Source organism: Macrobrachium nipponense, chromosome 43 (genome assembly GCF_015104395.2).
Source record: "Macrobrachium nipponense isolate FS-2020 chromosome 43, ASM1510439v2, whole genome shotgun sequence".
Taxonomy (NCBI): Eukaryota; Metazoa; Arthropoda; class Malacostraca; order Decapoda; family Palaemonidae; genus Macrobrachium; species Macrobrachium nipponense.
In genome coordinates, this window is record NC_061104.1 from 19,783,726 (window position 1) to 19,800,372 (window position 16,647).

Below are 16,647 nucleotides of genomic sequence, written 5' to 3' on the forward strand. Positions count from 1 at the left end.
CCTGGAAGGGGTGAGGATTTCGCTCTATCTCAATGATTGGCTTATAAGGGCCAATTCCAGAGATCGTTGTCTGAAGGACTTGAAGAAAACCCTGGATTTGACTTATTCCTTAGGACTTCTGGTCAATCTGCAGAAGTCAAGTCTGATTCCCGCTCAAGAGTGCATTTATCTGGGGATCCAGATGAACTCTCTGAGTTTTCGGGCTTTTCCGTCACAGGAGAGGATACCCGGCCCGGGGACTCGAAAAAGTAACAACCTTCTTAGGGAAAGAAGTATGCACAGTGAGGGAGTGGATGAGTCTGCTGGGGACGCTCTCCTCACTGGAGCAATTTGTTTCCCTAGGAAGGTTGCACCTGAGACCGCTCCAATTCTTTCTTCATCGGAATTGGAGTCGTCCTTCTCAGGATTTGAAGTTCTCCCTGTCAATTACTCTTCAAATCAAGAAGGAGTTAGCATGGTGGGGCGGATCCCGACAAGTTCTCGCAGGGACTGCCTCTTCAATCCCAGAAACCCAGCCTGTGTTTTGTTCTCCGATGCGTCGGAAAACAGGTTGGGGGGCGACTCTGGGAACCAAGGAGGTGTCAGGAACCTGGATGGGGGACCAGTCTTCCTGGCACATCAACAGGAAAGAACTAATTAGCCGTGTGGCTTGCTCTGAAGGAGTTCGAGTCAGATGTGACAGGAGCAGTTGTGCAAATAAACTCGGACAACACCAGGCTCTGGCATACATCAGGAAACAGGGTGGGGACGCATTCCTTCTCTCTGTACGAAACAGCAAGAGATCTTCTTCTGTGGACAGAAGAAAGGGGGATAAAAACTTCTCACCAGATTCGTACAGGGAGAAAGGAATGTAAGGGCAGATCTCCTCAGCAGGAAAGATCAGGTCCTTCCCACAGAGTGGACTCTGCACCAGATGTTTGCCAGAGCCTTTGGAAGTTGTGGGGCAGGCCTCTCTTAGACCTGTTTGCAACTGCAAAGAACAAAAGACTGGATCTGTATTGCTCTCCATCTCGGATCCAGGAGCAATAGGGATAGACGCCTCCTACTCGATTGGAAAGGACTCGATGTATACGCGTTTCCCCCCTTCAAGATTCTGGGGTGACTTAAAAAAGTTCGCAAGAGTCAGATTCCGCGAGGATGACTTGATAGCTCCCTTTTGGCCAGCACAAGATTGGTTCACAGAGGTGCTGAATGGCTAGTGGATTTTCCAAGATCGCTTCCTCTAAGGAGCGATCTACTCAGACAGCCCCACTTCGACAGGTACCACAAAAAACCTCCCCGCTCTCAGTCTGACTGGCTTCAGACTGTCCAGAAACTGGTCAGAGCGAAAGGCTTTTCGTCAGCAGCTGCTAAGCAATCGCTCAGAGCGAGAAGGTTCTTCCACATTACGAGTGTACCAATCGAAGTGGGATGTCTTCAGAAGATGGTGCAAGAGGAATAACGTTTCCTCTTCCAGTACCTCTGTGAATCAAATCGCAGACTTCTTTTATTCTTAAGACAAGAATGTGGCTTAGTCGTTTCGACGATTAAAGGCTATCGTAGTATGTTGGCGAATGTCTTCAGGCACAGGGGCCTCAACTTATCGGAAGATAAGGACCTACAGGACCTTATTAGGTCGTTTAATACAACGAAAATGCAGTATCCTAAAGACACCTAGCTGGAATTTGGATGTATCCTTCAATTCCTTGGGTCCTCTAGGTTTGAAGCCCCCTAATTCAGCCTCATTCAGAGACCTTACCAGGAAGACTGCTGTTTTTGATGGCTCTAGCTTCCGCCAGAAGAGTGAGTGAGCTTCAGGCGATTGATGGTAATGTGGGTTTTAAGGAGGACTCTCTCATTTGCTCTTTCCTTCCTGGTTTTCTTGCAAAGAATGAGAACCCATCAAGTCCATGGCCCAAGAACTTCGAGATTCGTGGGTTATTTCTTCTTTGGTAGGAGAAGAAACCGAGAGAACTCTTTGCCCAGTGAGAATGGTGAAATACTACCTTAGAAGAAAAGAGCAACTGAAAGCCAACCGAGAGGTACTGTGGTGTTCAGTAAAAGAGCCTACTCGTCCATTGTCGAAGAACGCATTGTCCTTCTTCTTGAGAAGCCTCATCAAAGAAGCACACGGATCCTGCAGAGAAGAACATCTTAGGCTTCTTAAAGTGAAAGCACACGAAGTAAGAGCCATAGCAACTTCTCTTGCTTTCAACAAGAATATGTCCGTGCGAAATCTGATGGAGACAACATTCTGGAGATGTCAGTCAGTGTTCGCGAACCAACTACTTACTGGATGTGAGAATCACTTACGAAAAATGCTTCGCCTTGGGCCCGTTACGTATCTGCGGATTCAGTGCTGGGGCAGGGAGCTGGAACTCATCCTGTTTAGTAGTATAAATTTTCCCCCTTGTATTTGTTGTTGTTGGTTGCCTTAAAGAGGATGCATGAAGGCATCTCTTTAGGTCGTAATACTAATCTTTAGTAGTTTGGTTAGGTGGTCGGATGAGAGTGTGGCTCCTTGCAGTAGTAGTGGTTAGGAACCTGTTAAGATAGGGACGAACTCCCTTTAACAGGATCCGACTTGGATTCTACCACACAAAGGGATCACATATCCAGTGGTAGATCCGAGAGTCTTTCAGCATCAGGTCACGTCTAGCTGTAGCTCTCCAGGCAACGCAGACTCAGAGATAATATCAATGAAGTCTTCTGCCTGAACAGGTAAGAACCAAGGTTATTTATATCCTACAACATCAGTTGTTTCTTATCTCTCCTTATTACTTTAGCTGTCTCTTACCCTCCACCAAGGGTGCCAATCAGCTAAGTATATATCTGGCAGGGAAGTTCATGTACAAAAATGATATTGTTAAACTACAATAAAGTTTTGTACATACTTACCTGGCAGATATATACGTCTAATGGCCCACCCAGCCTCCCTCAGGAGACAGGGTGAAAGAGAAAAAATCTGGCTGGAGAGATAGATTGGTTCATACTCCCGCCACCCAGCGGCTGGGTAAGGTAGACCATCTGACCTACCTGTCGCGTGTGCCGCGAGATTTGAAATTCTGTCGGAACGTCGGAGACTATAGCTAAGTATATATCTGCCAGGTAAGTATGTACAAAACTTTATTGTAGTTTAACAATATCATTTTGATTTGATTCCTACTTCATTACAATATGTTTTTACCAACTTCCTGGACTGTAGTTTTTCTTGTGGAACTTACATACCTGGAAGGTTAATTACAATGTGACCATGTATCCCATGTCAGTTTTTCGGATCTTAGAGACTAGATTTCTTGGTGAACTAAGAGCTGATTGTGTGGGACTATTGGTAAAACATTGAAAGAAGCAAGTAACATTTAAAAGGTAAAAGGGGTTTCTACGGAATGTATTCCCAAGGAAACTTTTCAATATGTACAGTTAAGATAGAAGTATTAGGTTGTGCATGAAGAAAGCAAGTTACAATATTTTGAATTTATTACATGTACTGTATGATCTTTTTTGCTTTTGCACTGGTTTCGGTCTAATATTGTGTAGATTATTCCTGAAAATATAGTCTTCGCTGTCATGTTTTCTTTACAGAGAGGTGATAAGGATGTTCTTTGTGGGCAACTGATGTTGCATCTAAAGGTCTAGATTTTCCTGGGATTCAACATGTCATTAACTATGACATGCCAGATGATATTGAGAACTATGTTCATCGAATTGGACGTACAGGCCGATCAGGACAGCAAGGAGTAGCTACAACATTCATTAACAAAGCTAATGATGAGTCTGTATTGCTAGATCTCAAACATTTGCTTATTGAGGCCAATCAGAAGGTATGTTGCATTATGTATTTTTGTATACTTTGTAGATTTTATTGACTGATATTACTAGTTAAAACTTGTCAAGTTAATGAATTTTAAGAGGCACTTTTGACCTTAGAATGTTTATTATTTACATTGAGTTTTACAAGATTTACTTGGTAATCTGATTCCACTTAGAGATTATATTAAGAGCGTAGACTGGACCATTTGCCAACAAAGCAGGAATATACCAGCACAGTTCGCAGTAATGTCTTACAGGACTGTCAGAAGTGATAGTTGATAGGACTTTGATAACTTTATCAAACTTAGATATGCAAGAAGTAGCATATCATACAAGAGGAAGAGGGATACTACATATATCAGAAAGTATGTGGTGGGATCTGAAATATGAAAATGAATGTATTTGTGTCAGAAGGTTTATATATAAAGATTACAGCTACTTATTCTTCAACAGCCATGTCTCCCAAGATATTTGCAGTCTTTTTGTTTTTTTCACTTAGCCGCATGGTTATGTTTTTTTTTTGTTTTTTTTTTTTTTGCCTCCAGCCATTCTCAATATAACATTTTTATGTTTCTCTGCCTGCCCATTGCCCAGTGTTTCCTGTCAAACAATCTTTTTATGAAATGAAAATTTTATTTATTTAATGTATTCTAATGTCTTTTTTTTGTGTGTATGCCAATTTTTTCTAGGTTTTATCCGTTTCTTCTATATTTATTGATGTGATTGAGTTTGCTCTTAAGTTGGTTTGGCTTTGCGAAATTATCAGATATCTTGCATTTACACTCTTGGACATTGAAAGTAAAAGTGGTTGTAGTTATTTACACTAGGAGGTTAAGGGATACTGTACAGGTTTTAGAATATCAACCAGGTCCTTTGATCATAAATCTTAAACCTAGTATTTATATAATGAAATGAGAAAGTTTTTAATTTTGATACAGCATGGCCATTCATTTCTCTGCATTTCTTCATGTTTGTAAACTGGACAGTTTTTTGTGCTGACAAGTATTGACTCTCCTCTTCCAGGTACCTCCCTTCCTGATTATGTTAGGCAATGGTGAAGAAGATCTCTTGATGTCTTTGGAAGCATCCAATGTGGATGAACGTGGATGTTCATACTGTGGTGGCTTGGGTCATAGAATTACTGCTTGTCCACGCTTGGAAGCCATGCAAAACAAACAAGCAGCAGGAATTGGGCGTAAAGATTATCTTGCTGCCAATGCAGCTGATTATTAATACTTTACTGTATTTGAGAATGTTTTTGAAGATAGAGCCAGATGTATTTAGTATAGCATATAATTGCAGTTAGATTATATCTTGAGCCACTACACAATATATTTAAAGGAAATTCTGTTAGTATTAATTCATATTTAGCATTCTATTTTTATTGGATTGTTGCATTAATTTTGTAGTACTGTACATATGAAATTAACAAAAAAAATATTAAATTATGAATAAAAAAACTGAAACAGCAGAGGTATTTTTAGGTAATGTAGTATATTTTCAATTTTTAAAAGGCATGGCTTTTTTTTTTTTTTTGCATTAGCTAAAATGATGCAGTCCTCATATAAAACAGTAATTGTGATTCTTCTGGATCAAACATAAAACTATTGGTATTTCATAAGACTATTGGTATTTTATCAGAATCTGTGACTGGTTTATCATCATCATTTATTGAAATTGATATTTCAATTGCTCATGAAAATTAAGATAATTCCCTACATAGTTCTTGGTACTAATATTTATAGTGTAGTATTGTCTTTATGTGCTAGACACGTTTAGCATTGATGCCACATAAAATCTGTGTTGATGGCATTTTTTTTTTTCCATTTATTTGTTTATGAAGATGAGCCTAAGATAATGCTAGGTAAGATTTTTCCTATATGAAATTTCTCTTAAATTTGTAATTCAGTAATTCACTTCAATGCAGTGCATACAGATTTAAAGGTCGCTCATAAGTGGCAACCCACCTTGGTGGCGCAGTGGTTAGGTTCTTGCCTACCAGTCAAGGGGACCATGGTTCATTTCATGCCGCTCACTGATGGCTTTGATGGTGTCATTACATAAACTTGGTGGCCTGCTAACTTAGCAGTATGAAATAATCGAGAGGACGATAGGAAAGGAGAATAGGTAGTAGCCCTCGAGCTGGTGGGGGGTTAAACAGTGGACCTAGCAACACATGGCCAGTGTGATAGACATTGGGGACTTCACCCACTGGGTGTTGGCCAATTAAACCAGAAAAAGGGCCAGTGCTATGAGCCTTCAGAGGCCCAGGAGGCAAAGGGTTGTACAGGCAGTCCCCGGGTTACGAAGGGGGTTACGTTCTTGAGATGCGTTGTAACCTGGAACATCGTAAAAAATCCTAAGAAAACCTTACTTTTAATGCTGTGGGTGCATTATAAGCTATGTAAACTGCATTCTTATTGCATTTTTCATCAAAAAAACCTTCAAGTATTGATTATTTTGCATTTTTGGAGTCATATTTCTTCTGCCAGATCAGCCTTGTAAATGTCGTAAATCTGGAACGTGTCGTAAAGCTGGAAATAATTTCTGATAAATATAATTGAAACGTGTTGTAACCTCGGAACGTCGTAAGCCGAACCCGTTGTAAGCTGAGGACTGCCTGTATTTGTAGTTAACATGAAATTCTTAGTTTACTTTGTATTAGTTTACAACATGTCTTTAGGAATTTATACGGCTTTAATATGGTTAGAGTGTATTTAAGAACAGCTGTTCTTTATTCAAAATACTGTAGTTTATCTTCCCAGAGCTGAGAAATAATTTTGCAAGGGAAGTATTTTAATTGGAAGTAGTGAGAGTGCATTCAACAAGTTTCCTTCAGACTAATCTTCTGTTAGGTTTAATGTATTCTTTTAATGATTGTTATTTCTTCAAAATATATTAAAAAGAAAACACCTTTATTAATAGGTGACAAATTTTCTTTCCCCTAATAAGTGTATACATATATATTTTGTAATGTAATTAAAGTAGTTTTTTTATTTTATGTGTTTTCTTAAAACCACCTAAATTGTGAGGACTGCTTAAGCTGTTAGATTTTTGACTCAGTAATTTGCCTGAACTCTTGAACTGTGCATAATGATGGAACAACTGATATAGAACCTTTAGCATTGAAGCTAATATTTGTTTGAATTATAGGAATCCATGTGAACAACATTAATGTTCAGCTAAAGTTTTATATATGGACGGAAAGAGGCCAAAACCAGAGATTGAAAAGTAAATGATTGAAAGCAATGTAGCAAAGTAAAGGATGCTGCAGAGAACTTTACTATTAAATAAATTGTATCCCATGCTGTACTTATGGCTGGTACTACACAGCTCTCAGGACGGGTATTTGTTTGTACATATGGACGAGTAAGATTCCGCAATGAAGAAAAATTTTATTATGCATGTACTGGAGTTCATTATTTCTTTAAAGATTTTACTAGTCATAGTCATGCCTTTAGTTTTTAATCATAATTTTCTCCAGGAAAGCTGCGTAAGATCCACTAATTATTGTAATTAATTAGTAGTAGAAGTACGTAGTCACAAGTTCCTTTTTTTATAGGGAAACTTGAAGGGAAATGCAGTTGAAAACTTTTCCTGGTGATCTTACAGTTTTAATTGAAGTCACTATGTTTAAATGAAAAAGAAGGTACTGTAATAAATTTTCCTAATATAACATTTTTGTTGCTAACTTTTAACTTCAAATGTTAGGAAAATCCATTTGTTCCTCTGTTGTTTGCGTTAACAAAGAATTAACTAGGTCATAAATAAAATGAAAGTGAAGACAAGAAGACGATCAACCTTGTCAGAGACCATACAGCAAGACAGAAGACAAAGGTGCAAGTGAGGTAGCGTTATTTCAACACTCAATAGATGGCTCTGCTACGCGGGATGGATGCTCCAAGACCGCCTGGGAAATTTAGTTCAAGTTTATTACAAACTGGAAGAAATGAAGCATTGCATTTGATTCGCATTTAACTTGTATTAACTCAGTGAGAATTATTATGTTGTGAGAATGAGATATTACCGTAATTAGCGGTTTCTGTTAAATATGTAAGGCAGTATGAATATGGCAGGTTTTGCCGGCTAAGTGTAGTGTGTAACTACAAATTGCGGGCTGTAGGTACCTACTAGTTTATTTTTCAGACACTAATATATTCATTTCTCTATTTCTAAAATTAATATTTATTCTTAAATGAGGATAATAAATGAATTTTTATAACCGAGCCCTGCTTCTTACTATACATTCCGTAAAACTCGCTATTTGTATAAATTCATAATTGAACAGTGATGAAAAAGGAAAATATCTATTACTAAAGATGAGGAAACAAAGTGTTCATAATAAATGAAGTTGAATTTTATAGATGTACGAGTCACAAAAGGTCCATATTATTTTAATTAAATTAGACATTGTTTTGGCGTTGTAGTTCCTCATACCAGCAATAGATGGCGATACTAAATGATTACATTTTAATGTTGTCGATGAACAATTCTTTCCGATCTTCGAAGTCGCATCTTCTGTTGTTTGTTACTTGTTAGTGTGTTTCTGTGTTGTGATTTGTAGTTGGACGAAGTTCCCAAAGTAACTAATATATTATAATGACATGGTAGTGTGACGTGACGTTATCTCAGCTGGAAAAGGAATTCTCACGTTCAACCGGTGACTGTCACAGTCACATTTGATTTACAAATTGAAATCTTTAGTAGTGTCAATTTGACGAGGCAAAATGGCGGCGAAGGTGTCCTGTTCTCATCTCTGGATTAATAAGAGAGGTCTGTGAATGCTGCCATTGTTTGGATGTGGTCCAATGAGTCTAATACATTAAACTTTATATTTGCCGATATTTTGTAATAGTCTTGTTAAAACAGGCCTTGTTAATGGCCACCAAACATTCTTACGCGATGGGTAGACGTAGGCTTAGGGAAGCCGTGTACGGCAGGTAATATTTACTTTATATATAGGTATTGATAGGTAGTGATTAATTTGTAACCCCCTGTTATCTCGTGTTTTAATCTATTTTTATTTATTTAAACGGTTAACTTTCTTGCTTCATCTTGCAACTAGCCTATGCGTAATTTAGCCTATTGGCCTAATCCCAGGCCTACTAGGGTAGATCATCACAGCAGGCCAAGCAGGCCACCATACCATCAATGCAAGCCACCCTACGAAAAAGTACATTATAACGCGTCCTGACACCCGAGATGGGCATCAGTCGCGACTTGTTGTTGGTGAGAAACGGAGCTAAAGACCTCTACTCTCCTTTCGAAGTAAGTATTTTCTCCAAAGTTAGAAATTAAGGCCAAATTTTAAGATTTAAACAGAGGGTACTGAAAACGGTCTCAAACGTAGTGCAAATCTCACCAAAACGCGTTCAACATTTTTACTTACCAACTCGAGGTTATTTAGAAGATTGCCAACGACCATCTCGATGTTTACGGAGTAGCTTGTGTCAATAAACTAACCATTTCCTGTGATAAATCCGCACACCACTTGTACCCACAGACGCTGGAGCACTTTTATCACAACAATCGAAACACGATTTCTCATCAACAACAAGCCAGGCGTAAACAGCTGTTGGGGTAGAAGATGACGAGAAGCGTGCTCTTGGCTAATTTTTAAATAAGTAGTAAAACATCAATATTTTACATATTTATGATGATTAATTTGAAAATATTCGTTATTGAAAAAGTAACTCGACTCTGACTCAAATTTAAGTAATTATTTTTCTGAATTAGAACGTTCTTTCCAAGTTCTGTATTATGAACGTCACGACATCTTGACTTTCGTACCTATTGTAAAATAATTGCTATACTCAACTGTCATTGCAGAACAGTTTACCAGTTTATTCATGCAGATTGTTATCAGCTATACATGTAATTGTTATAATAGTAATGCGCATATATATTTTTTCTTTATTATTTACTTTTTGGGATATGAAAAGAGTTTTTTTACTGCTGGATTATCGCCGTAGTGTGACGCAATCGTTTTCGGTCCATGGGCCTCTGTCTGTTTTTCGCACCATAAGAAATTATGGGGCCGAATTTGCAATGACCAGAAAGTCGTTGAAAGAGGAAAGTAGCATTGAGGGGCATATGTTTTGACTGAGAAAAATACAAATTTGGTTATAAAAAAACTTGATTGACAACTAAGCAGCATGTCTACTATGGGTTTCAGAGACAGTGCAAGCACGTTTTTGGCAATACCTATTTCTGTAACGAACACTCTTAACAGAACGAGATTTTGCTATAGTGCATTACACCCAGTGCCTTAATTTATAAGGGTATCGTGAATCACTAATCGTAAGAATAACGACACTTGTCCTTGTACCAAGAGACAAAACTCCATTATGCAGAAATGGTACGAACACGCGTATAAAGCTCCACCTACCCTCTCCCCAACCCCCCCCCCCCCCTCCACCGCCATCCTTTTCTTCTTCTTCCTTCCGTCCTTTCCTTCCTTTCTCTCTCTCTCTCTCTCTCTCTCTCTCTCTCTCTGTTGCCATTCGGTATGTGTTGACCCTCCAAACTGGGTATAAGACACACACACAAACGTTTGAAATTGGTGAAATTAGGCTATGTATTGGAAGTATATATACATTAAAGCAATTTTATCATTATTGCATTACTATGACAACTAGAATTCATGGAAACAGTTTATAACCTGTTAAGGCGTCACCCACGTAATAATACGTTTACCTCGATCTACTCGGTAGCGCCTTCAACGGGATATTACGTTCAAGACTTTAACTGTGCTTGTCAAGCAGTCAGCCCCGTAATAAATACGTTTATCGTATAGAAAGTGTAGGAACATCATTTGGTAACACTCTCAGCACATGGGAAACTTATTTCCAGCCTGGCAACTCTTTCCTGGTGGTCGCTTATGCTAGAAAACTGCCTGTCCCTGTTGGTTTTCTTTCAATACGCTTCGGGGGTTTATCGAGACAAATTGGATTTCGCGTCTTTCACAATGAATGTCCCAAAGAGGAGGCATATTTCTTCAGGTGAGATCAATCAAATACTAGATGAGGAGTATGATATTGATAACCTATTTGATGATGAGAGCTCTAGTTCTGAATCCTCCAGTGATGATACAACTTTTCTTCCAATTGCGGGAGTGAGATGACTTTTCTTGGTTGCCGAGTGACTGGACTCCGAGAGAGAGAGAGAGAGAGAGAGAGAGAGAGAGAGAGAGAGAGAGAGAGAGAGAGAGAGAGAGAGAGAATTTCATACAGTTAATTACAGTATGAATAACAAGCATAAAATCAATATTAACTTTGAAAACTAGCAGCAGTGCTATGATCGCTGATTACAAAAGAAAGCGTGACGGTAACGTTAGCAAGCAGCTCATCAGTGCTATGATCGCTGAATATACAAAAAAAGCGTGACGGTACGTTAGCAGCGAGTCATCAGGGGCGGACGGAAGCTTAACAGGATAATAATGGAACGGCGTATGTGTGAAGCCTCCACTAATGTGGCAACGATGATTTTGCCATTCTTAGCATGCAAACATTAAAAGGTTACATTTATTTCTGGCATACGATTATTAAAGAAATTCAAAATACTAATAAAGACTGAAATCAATGAAAGTGCTAGCAAAAACAAAAAGCAAAAAAAAAAAAAAAAAAAAAAAAACGTATTCGTTCCTCTATGGTTTTCGGCAGCCAGATGTACGAAAACGTTAGAAACATTTGATTTTATCTACTTTAGAAATATCTGTAATTTTTCGGGGTAATTTGGTTGCAAAAAAGGGATAATATTACATGAATTAAATCAAAATTTTTAAATAACAAAGTAAATTTAAACTAAATAACGAGTAAAGTAAACAGTTTAGGAATAAAACTTTGCAGTTTTCGTCGTCTGTCGTCGTCTGCTGTTTGTAATTGTGTTTATGGCGCGCGCGGCTTAGAAACCAGGAACAGCAAACGGGTTTAAAGTGCATTGTGGAGTGAACTGAGACCAAAATGTGTATAATAACAATCAATAAGCACTGTGGAGTTTCAGTTGTGATGGCAGTAAGGATAAAAACCGCCGATTACAAGGTAAGAATGATTCAGTTTCCAACCATAACCCCGGGAATAAACAAGTTCATACTTTCACTAATATAGGCAACAAAATGTTTGTTTTATTGTGCTGATTACAACTGCAATCTTGAGTAAGATCAATAAACGTTACTACATACGCTAACATTGTTCAAATGAGTGCTGGGAAGGCTGGGGAAAGATGGTGGCCGTCACTGATGAGAACCGTCCATGAAAAAACGTAGCCGCCATATTGGATTTCAAAAACTGCCTTGAAAACATATTTTACGAAGAGCTCACATGCTTATTTTAGTTCGTATGGGGCTTTCATATATCACAATATGTTGACGAAACTTCAGTCTTTTAAATGGTATGCTTAGAGTTGCAATTGTATTCATGTTTCACCAATTAAATATCGAGTGAATAAGACCCGTCTACCGTGATGAGGGTTGGCCTGTTTGTGATGTTTCCCCCTATAGGCTAACCCCTCCCACTGATTACATCATAACCCCTTGGATAGGGTAAACAACCGCATGGACTGGCCTAACACGCCGACGGTCACAGCATGCCACCTTCCGAAAAAGTAATTAGGGGAAAACACCAGCGACTACCCACCCTTATCACGGTGGACAGGTCTTATTCACTCAATATTTAAATGGTGAAACAAGAATACAATTACAACTCCAAGCATGCCATTCAAAAGATTGAAGTTTCGTCAAGATAATGTGATATATGAAAGCCCCATACGAACTAAAATAAGCATGTGACGCTCTTCGTAAAATATGTTTTCAAGGCAGTTTTGAAATCCAATATGGCGGCTACCGTGTGGGATGTACAGGTTCTGATCAGTGACGACAACTATCTTTCTTTCCCAGCCTTCCCAGCACTCATTTAAACAATGTTAGCGGTATGTATGGTAATGGTTTACTGGGAGATCTTACTCAAGATTGCAGTTGTAATCAGCACAATAAAACAACATTTTGTTGCCTATATTACTGAAAGTATGAAACTTTTTATTCCCAGGGTCATGGTTTGAATGAATTCATTCTTACCTTGTAATTGGTGGTTTTTATCCTTACTGCCATCACAACTGAAACTCCACAGTGCTTATTTGATTGTTATTATACACATTTTGGTCTCAATTCACTCCACATTGCACTTTAAACAAGTTGCTGTTCCTGGTTCCTAAGCGCGCGCTCCACAAACACAGTTACGAACAGCAGACGACGAAACTGCAAAGTTTTATTCGTTAAATTGTTTACTTTACTTGTTATTTATAGTTCAACTTTACTTTGCTATTTAAAAATTTTAATTTAATTCATGTATTTGTTCTGATACGGAATACAAACCTTTCGGTCCTTTTACAATAGGAAGGTAACTAGCGGCAGCTGGATGGTCTTAAGCTTTCGAACATGGGAGTTCGGTAGTTAACTGCTTGTCCAACAATGCGCGCGCCGCGCGACTTGGAGGTGAAGAACCACTTTTGCTTTTGGCCCGCTGGTGGATAGACGTGTTTATCTTCGCTCTCTGCCCGCTTTTTCGCCGTTTGCTTTTCGTATAGTTGTGTTTCTTTTTCTGTTTACATTGTGTGACTGAAAATTTTAAGTACAATTATTCACTATTCTTTATTATTCAATTACATTGAAAGTGATTTGTTTTGGATCATGAGTTCTCTACGCCCTCCTGTACCGACGACTGCAGGGACTGAAGGGCGTAAGTGCGGGAAATTCAGAAGTTTCGCAGGATTGATCCTCATAGGGTAAAAAACCGCATGGTACTGGAGTGGACCGTGTACGATCAATGTGTACAACCCCAAGAAAAGTACATTATAACGCGTCCTGACACCGGAGTAGAGGTCTTTAGCTCCGTTTCTCACCAACAAGAAGTCGCGTCTGATGCCCATCTCCGATGTCAGGACGCGGTATAATGTACTTTTTTTGGGGCTGTACACATTGATCGTACATGGTCCACCCCTGTACCATGCAATTTTTTACCCTATTTTGTGTGCTCGGTGCCGAGGGCGAGAGCGCGCTCGCGCTGAGCCATGTATTTTGGGTGAAAATGTGTAAGTGAAAATTGTAAGTAAGTACTCTTTTTCATTTATATTTTTGCCCTGTGCGCTCGGTGCTGATGGGCGTGAATGCGCTCGGTGCCGAGTGGGCGCAGAATGCGCTCGGCACGAGCCCTTTATTTTGTTTGAAAGTGGAATTGCAAGTGCAGTATTCTTTTTAATTTTCATATATTTTTGATTGCATCAATATTCATTTTGGATCAGTGTTTCTGCTCTTACCCGGGAATTGATCCTTCCCCTTTTATTTTGTGTGAAAGTGAAATCGCAAGTGCAGTATTCTTTTTCCTTTTCATATATTATTTTGATTGCATCAATTCGTCATGGATCAGGTTTCCGCTCATAACCGGGAATGGATCCGAGGGGGGGCGTGCCGCCGCCGCTCGGGTTTGCCGCGCTGCTGCGACCAGACTCCCACTGCCCTAGAACTCGCCCCTGGACCTGCCACCGGTACCAGGATGTCGATGGCTGCTGCTCCACCTCCTGTGTTACCGGTGCTACCTGCCGTACCTGCCGATGCTGTGCTGGCTGTCCCTGCTGTACCTGCCGTTCCTGAGATGCCCATGCCTGCTGACATCATCCCTGTTCGTGGTGGTGCTGCCCCAGACTTTGGTCTGTCCGTTCAGGTGCGTCCGGGCCCTGTTGCTTCGGCTACAGCAGCCCCGGCTCCGCCCTGGATGGCAGATCTTATGTCTGTCCTGAGGAAGCTGACGAAGAAGAGGAGGAAGATGTCGTCGTCGTCTTCATCTTGTTCGTCGTCGTCGGCTGCCGCCTCTTCCCCTTCGACTTCCAAGGCTTCACAGCCGAGGAAGAAGAAGGTTGCCTCCTCCCCTCCTAAGAAGTCTCCCTCGGGAGCTTCTCGGTGAGACGGGGGGGGCTCTTCCGCTGGTCCTCCTGCTCCTTCGGGAGCGGGGCCCGTCTCTTCATCCGCAAGGAAGAAGAATACGGGGACCAGAGGGGTACCGGCTAACACCGGTACTTCCTCGCCTGGTGTCAGGGGCTCTGCCACTACACCAGGTTCCGTCTCGGCCTCTCATCCGTGAGAGATACCGAGTGTACCGTCACCTACCAGTGACCGTGCAGCCAAGAAATCAGCGCCAGTTTCACGGCATGGAGGCGGAAGGTGGTGAGCCGCCTCAGGCGCCTCCCACCAGGCCCAGCTCTCGCTCTCGTAGCGACCGGCTGGCTACCCGGGTTGATGTGATGGTCTCTGACCGGCCACGGGCCGAGGCTGGGAAGAGGTCCCCCCGATCGCCGGCTCCAGCCATGGCTGGCGCCAGCGGTGTGACGCGCCGTGAGAGCAAGCATCAGTCTCACCGTGACAGGGGTCTCTGCAGGTCGCCTGACTGTCGCTCCCACAGGGAGCGAACGGGTACGGCAACCAGCAGCAGTTCCCCTGACACACGAGATTGGGGCTGCTGTTCTCGGTCCAGCCGTTCTCCCCAGGGAAACAACTCGACTAGGCCTGCAGCTCGATCCCCATCATGGGTTGGCAATCGCCTGCAGCCCTCCAAGGCTGCTGGTTCAGCCAGCGAGCGAAGGGGAGCGTCAGGTCTTCCTCTCCCGTGCCTTCAACTTCCTTGGTTTACACCAGGAAGAGCGAGGCACAGCGGAGTCATCATGAGGGGCGCGCCCTGCACGATCCCGTCACGACGCCATATGTACCAGGCACGATCTTCGAACCGACCAGGACGTGGCAAGTGGCAGGCGGAGACCGAGAGGGCTGTCGCTGTTCCCCCTCCTGAAGGGGGAGGCTCTCGGGATATGCTCTTGTTCGAGGGGCTTGATGGTCCTACTCCGCAAGATGCTGTGACTTCAGAGTTCCAGAGGAACTTTGCTGAGGTTATGGCGCTGATTCGTCAGCACAATGACCTTGGGGAAGGATCGCCGCTCCCACCAGCAGAGCCCACGTCTCGGCTCGAGTCGTTTTGGGGCCCGAAGAGGGAACCCAAACCGACGGTGGGTCTGCCGTGATCGGAGCTTGCTGACTGTGTTGAACCAGGTAGAGTCTCTCGTCTCCGGACAAGAAGGCTCTCTCAGGTCTGGCCGGTTGAACAAGCTACTTCCACCTCCTCTACTGTGACAGCGACGTTTTTACGTGTCTTCGGACATTGTATTTGAATACCCCTTCTGTCCTCCTGAGAGGTTTCGACCTCGACGAGGACTGGAATGAGTTGGAGGACGGTATCGGCTCTCTCCTGTCCGGTGTCGATCGGCCCCACCCAGACGACGTTCACAGTGGCGGCAGACCCTTACCTACAGTGCGAGTTCGTAACCCTCCTCGGGGAAAACGTTTTCTCCTGACGATACGTTTTCCCAGACTCTGAGAGGCCGATGGCTGCTCCTTCTCTTCTCCAACTGCTAGTTCCACTGGGAAGGCAAGCGAGTATCCAATTCCTCCCCCATTCCCTCTCTCCTTACGGCTACGAGGGAAAGGGGAGGGATTCTACAGAGATTTCTCTGTAGGATTCCATGTTGGGGACTGCGCTACCGGGGGGACCTTCGGGTCCTACCTGATGTAAGCCCCGGTCGTTGAGGAGGGATCCTGCCCCATCCTCGATTTCTGCGGGAATCGAGAGGACCACCAGTCGATAATAGTTTGACGAATTCGGTGGGGGTCTCGCCGAGTGCTTAGAATTCTGCCGAATTTCTAGCACTCTCAGAGTGTAAGAGTTTTTTTTTTTTACGATCTCCAAACACTTAGGCGAGACCACGGTCCAAGGTGAGAGAGACGAGAATCCCCGATAATTGTTACCACTATAATCGGGAACC

General features: G+C 41.9%; 1 protein-coding gene across 1 annotated transcript; it reads left to right on the plus strand.

Annotated features, from left to right (window-relative positions):
• Nucleotides 1–3,585: 3,585 nt before the first annotated feature.
• LOC135213555 (probable ATP-dependent RNA helicase DDX41) lies at nt 3,586–5,135 on the plus strand. Its single transcript, XM_064247522.1, has 2 exons — nt 3,586–3,800; nt 4,813–5,135. The coding sequence occupies exons 1-2, from the start codon at nt 3,651–3,653 to the stop codon at nt 5,020–5,022; spliced, it is 360 nt and encodes a 119-aa protein (XP_064103592.1). The 5' UTR covers nt 3,586–3,650; the 3' UTR covers nt 5,023–5,135.
• The last annotated feature ends 11,512 nt before the right edge of the window (nt 5,136–16,647 follow it).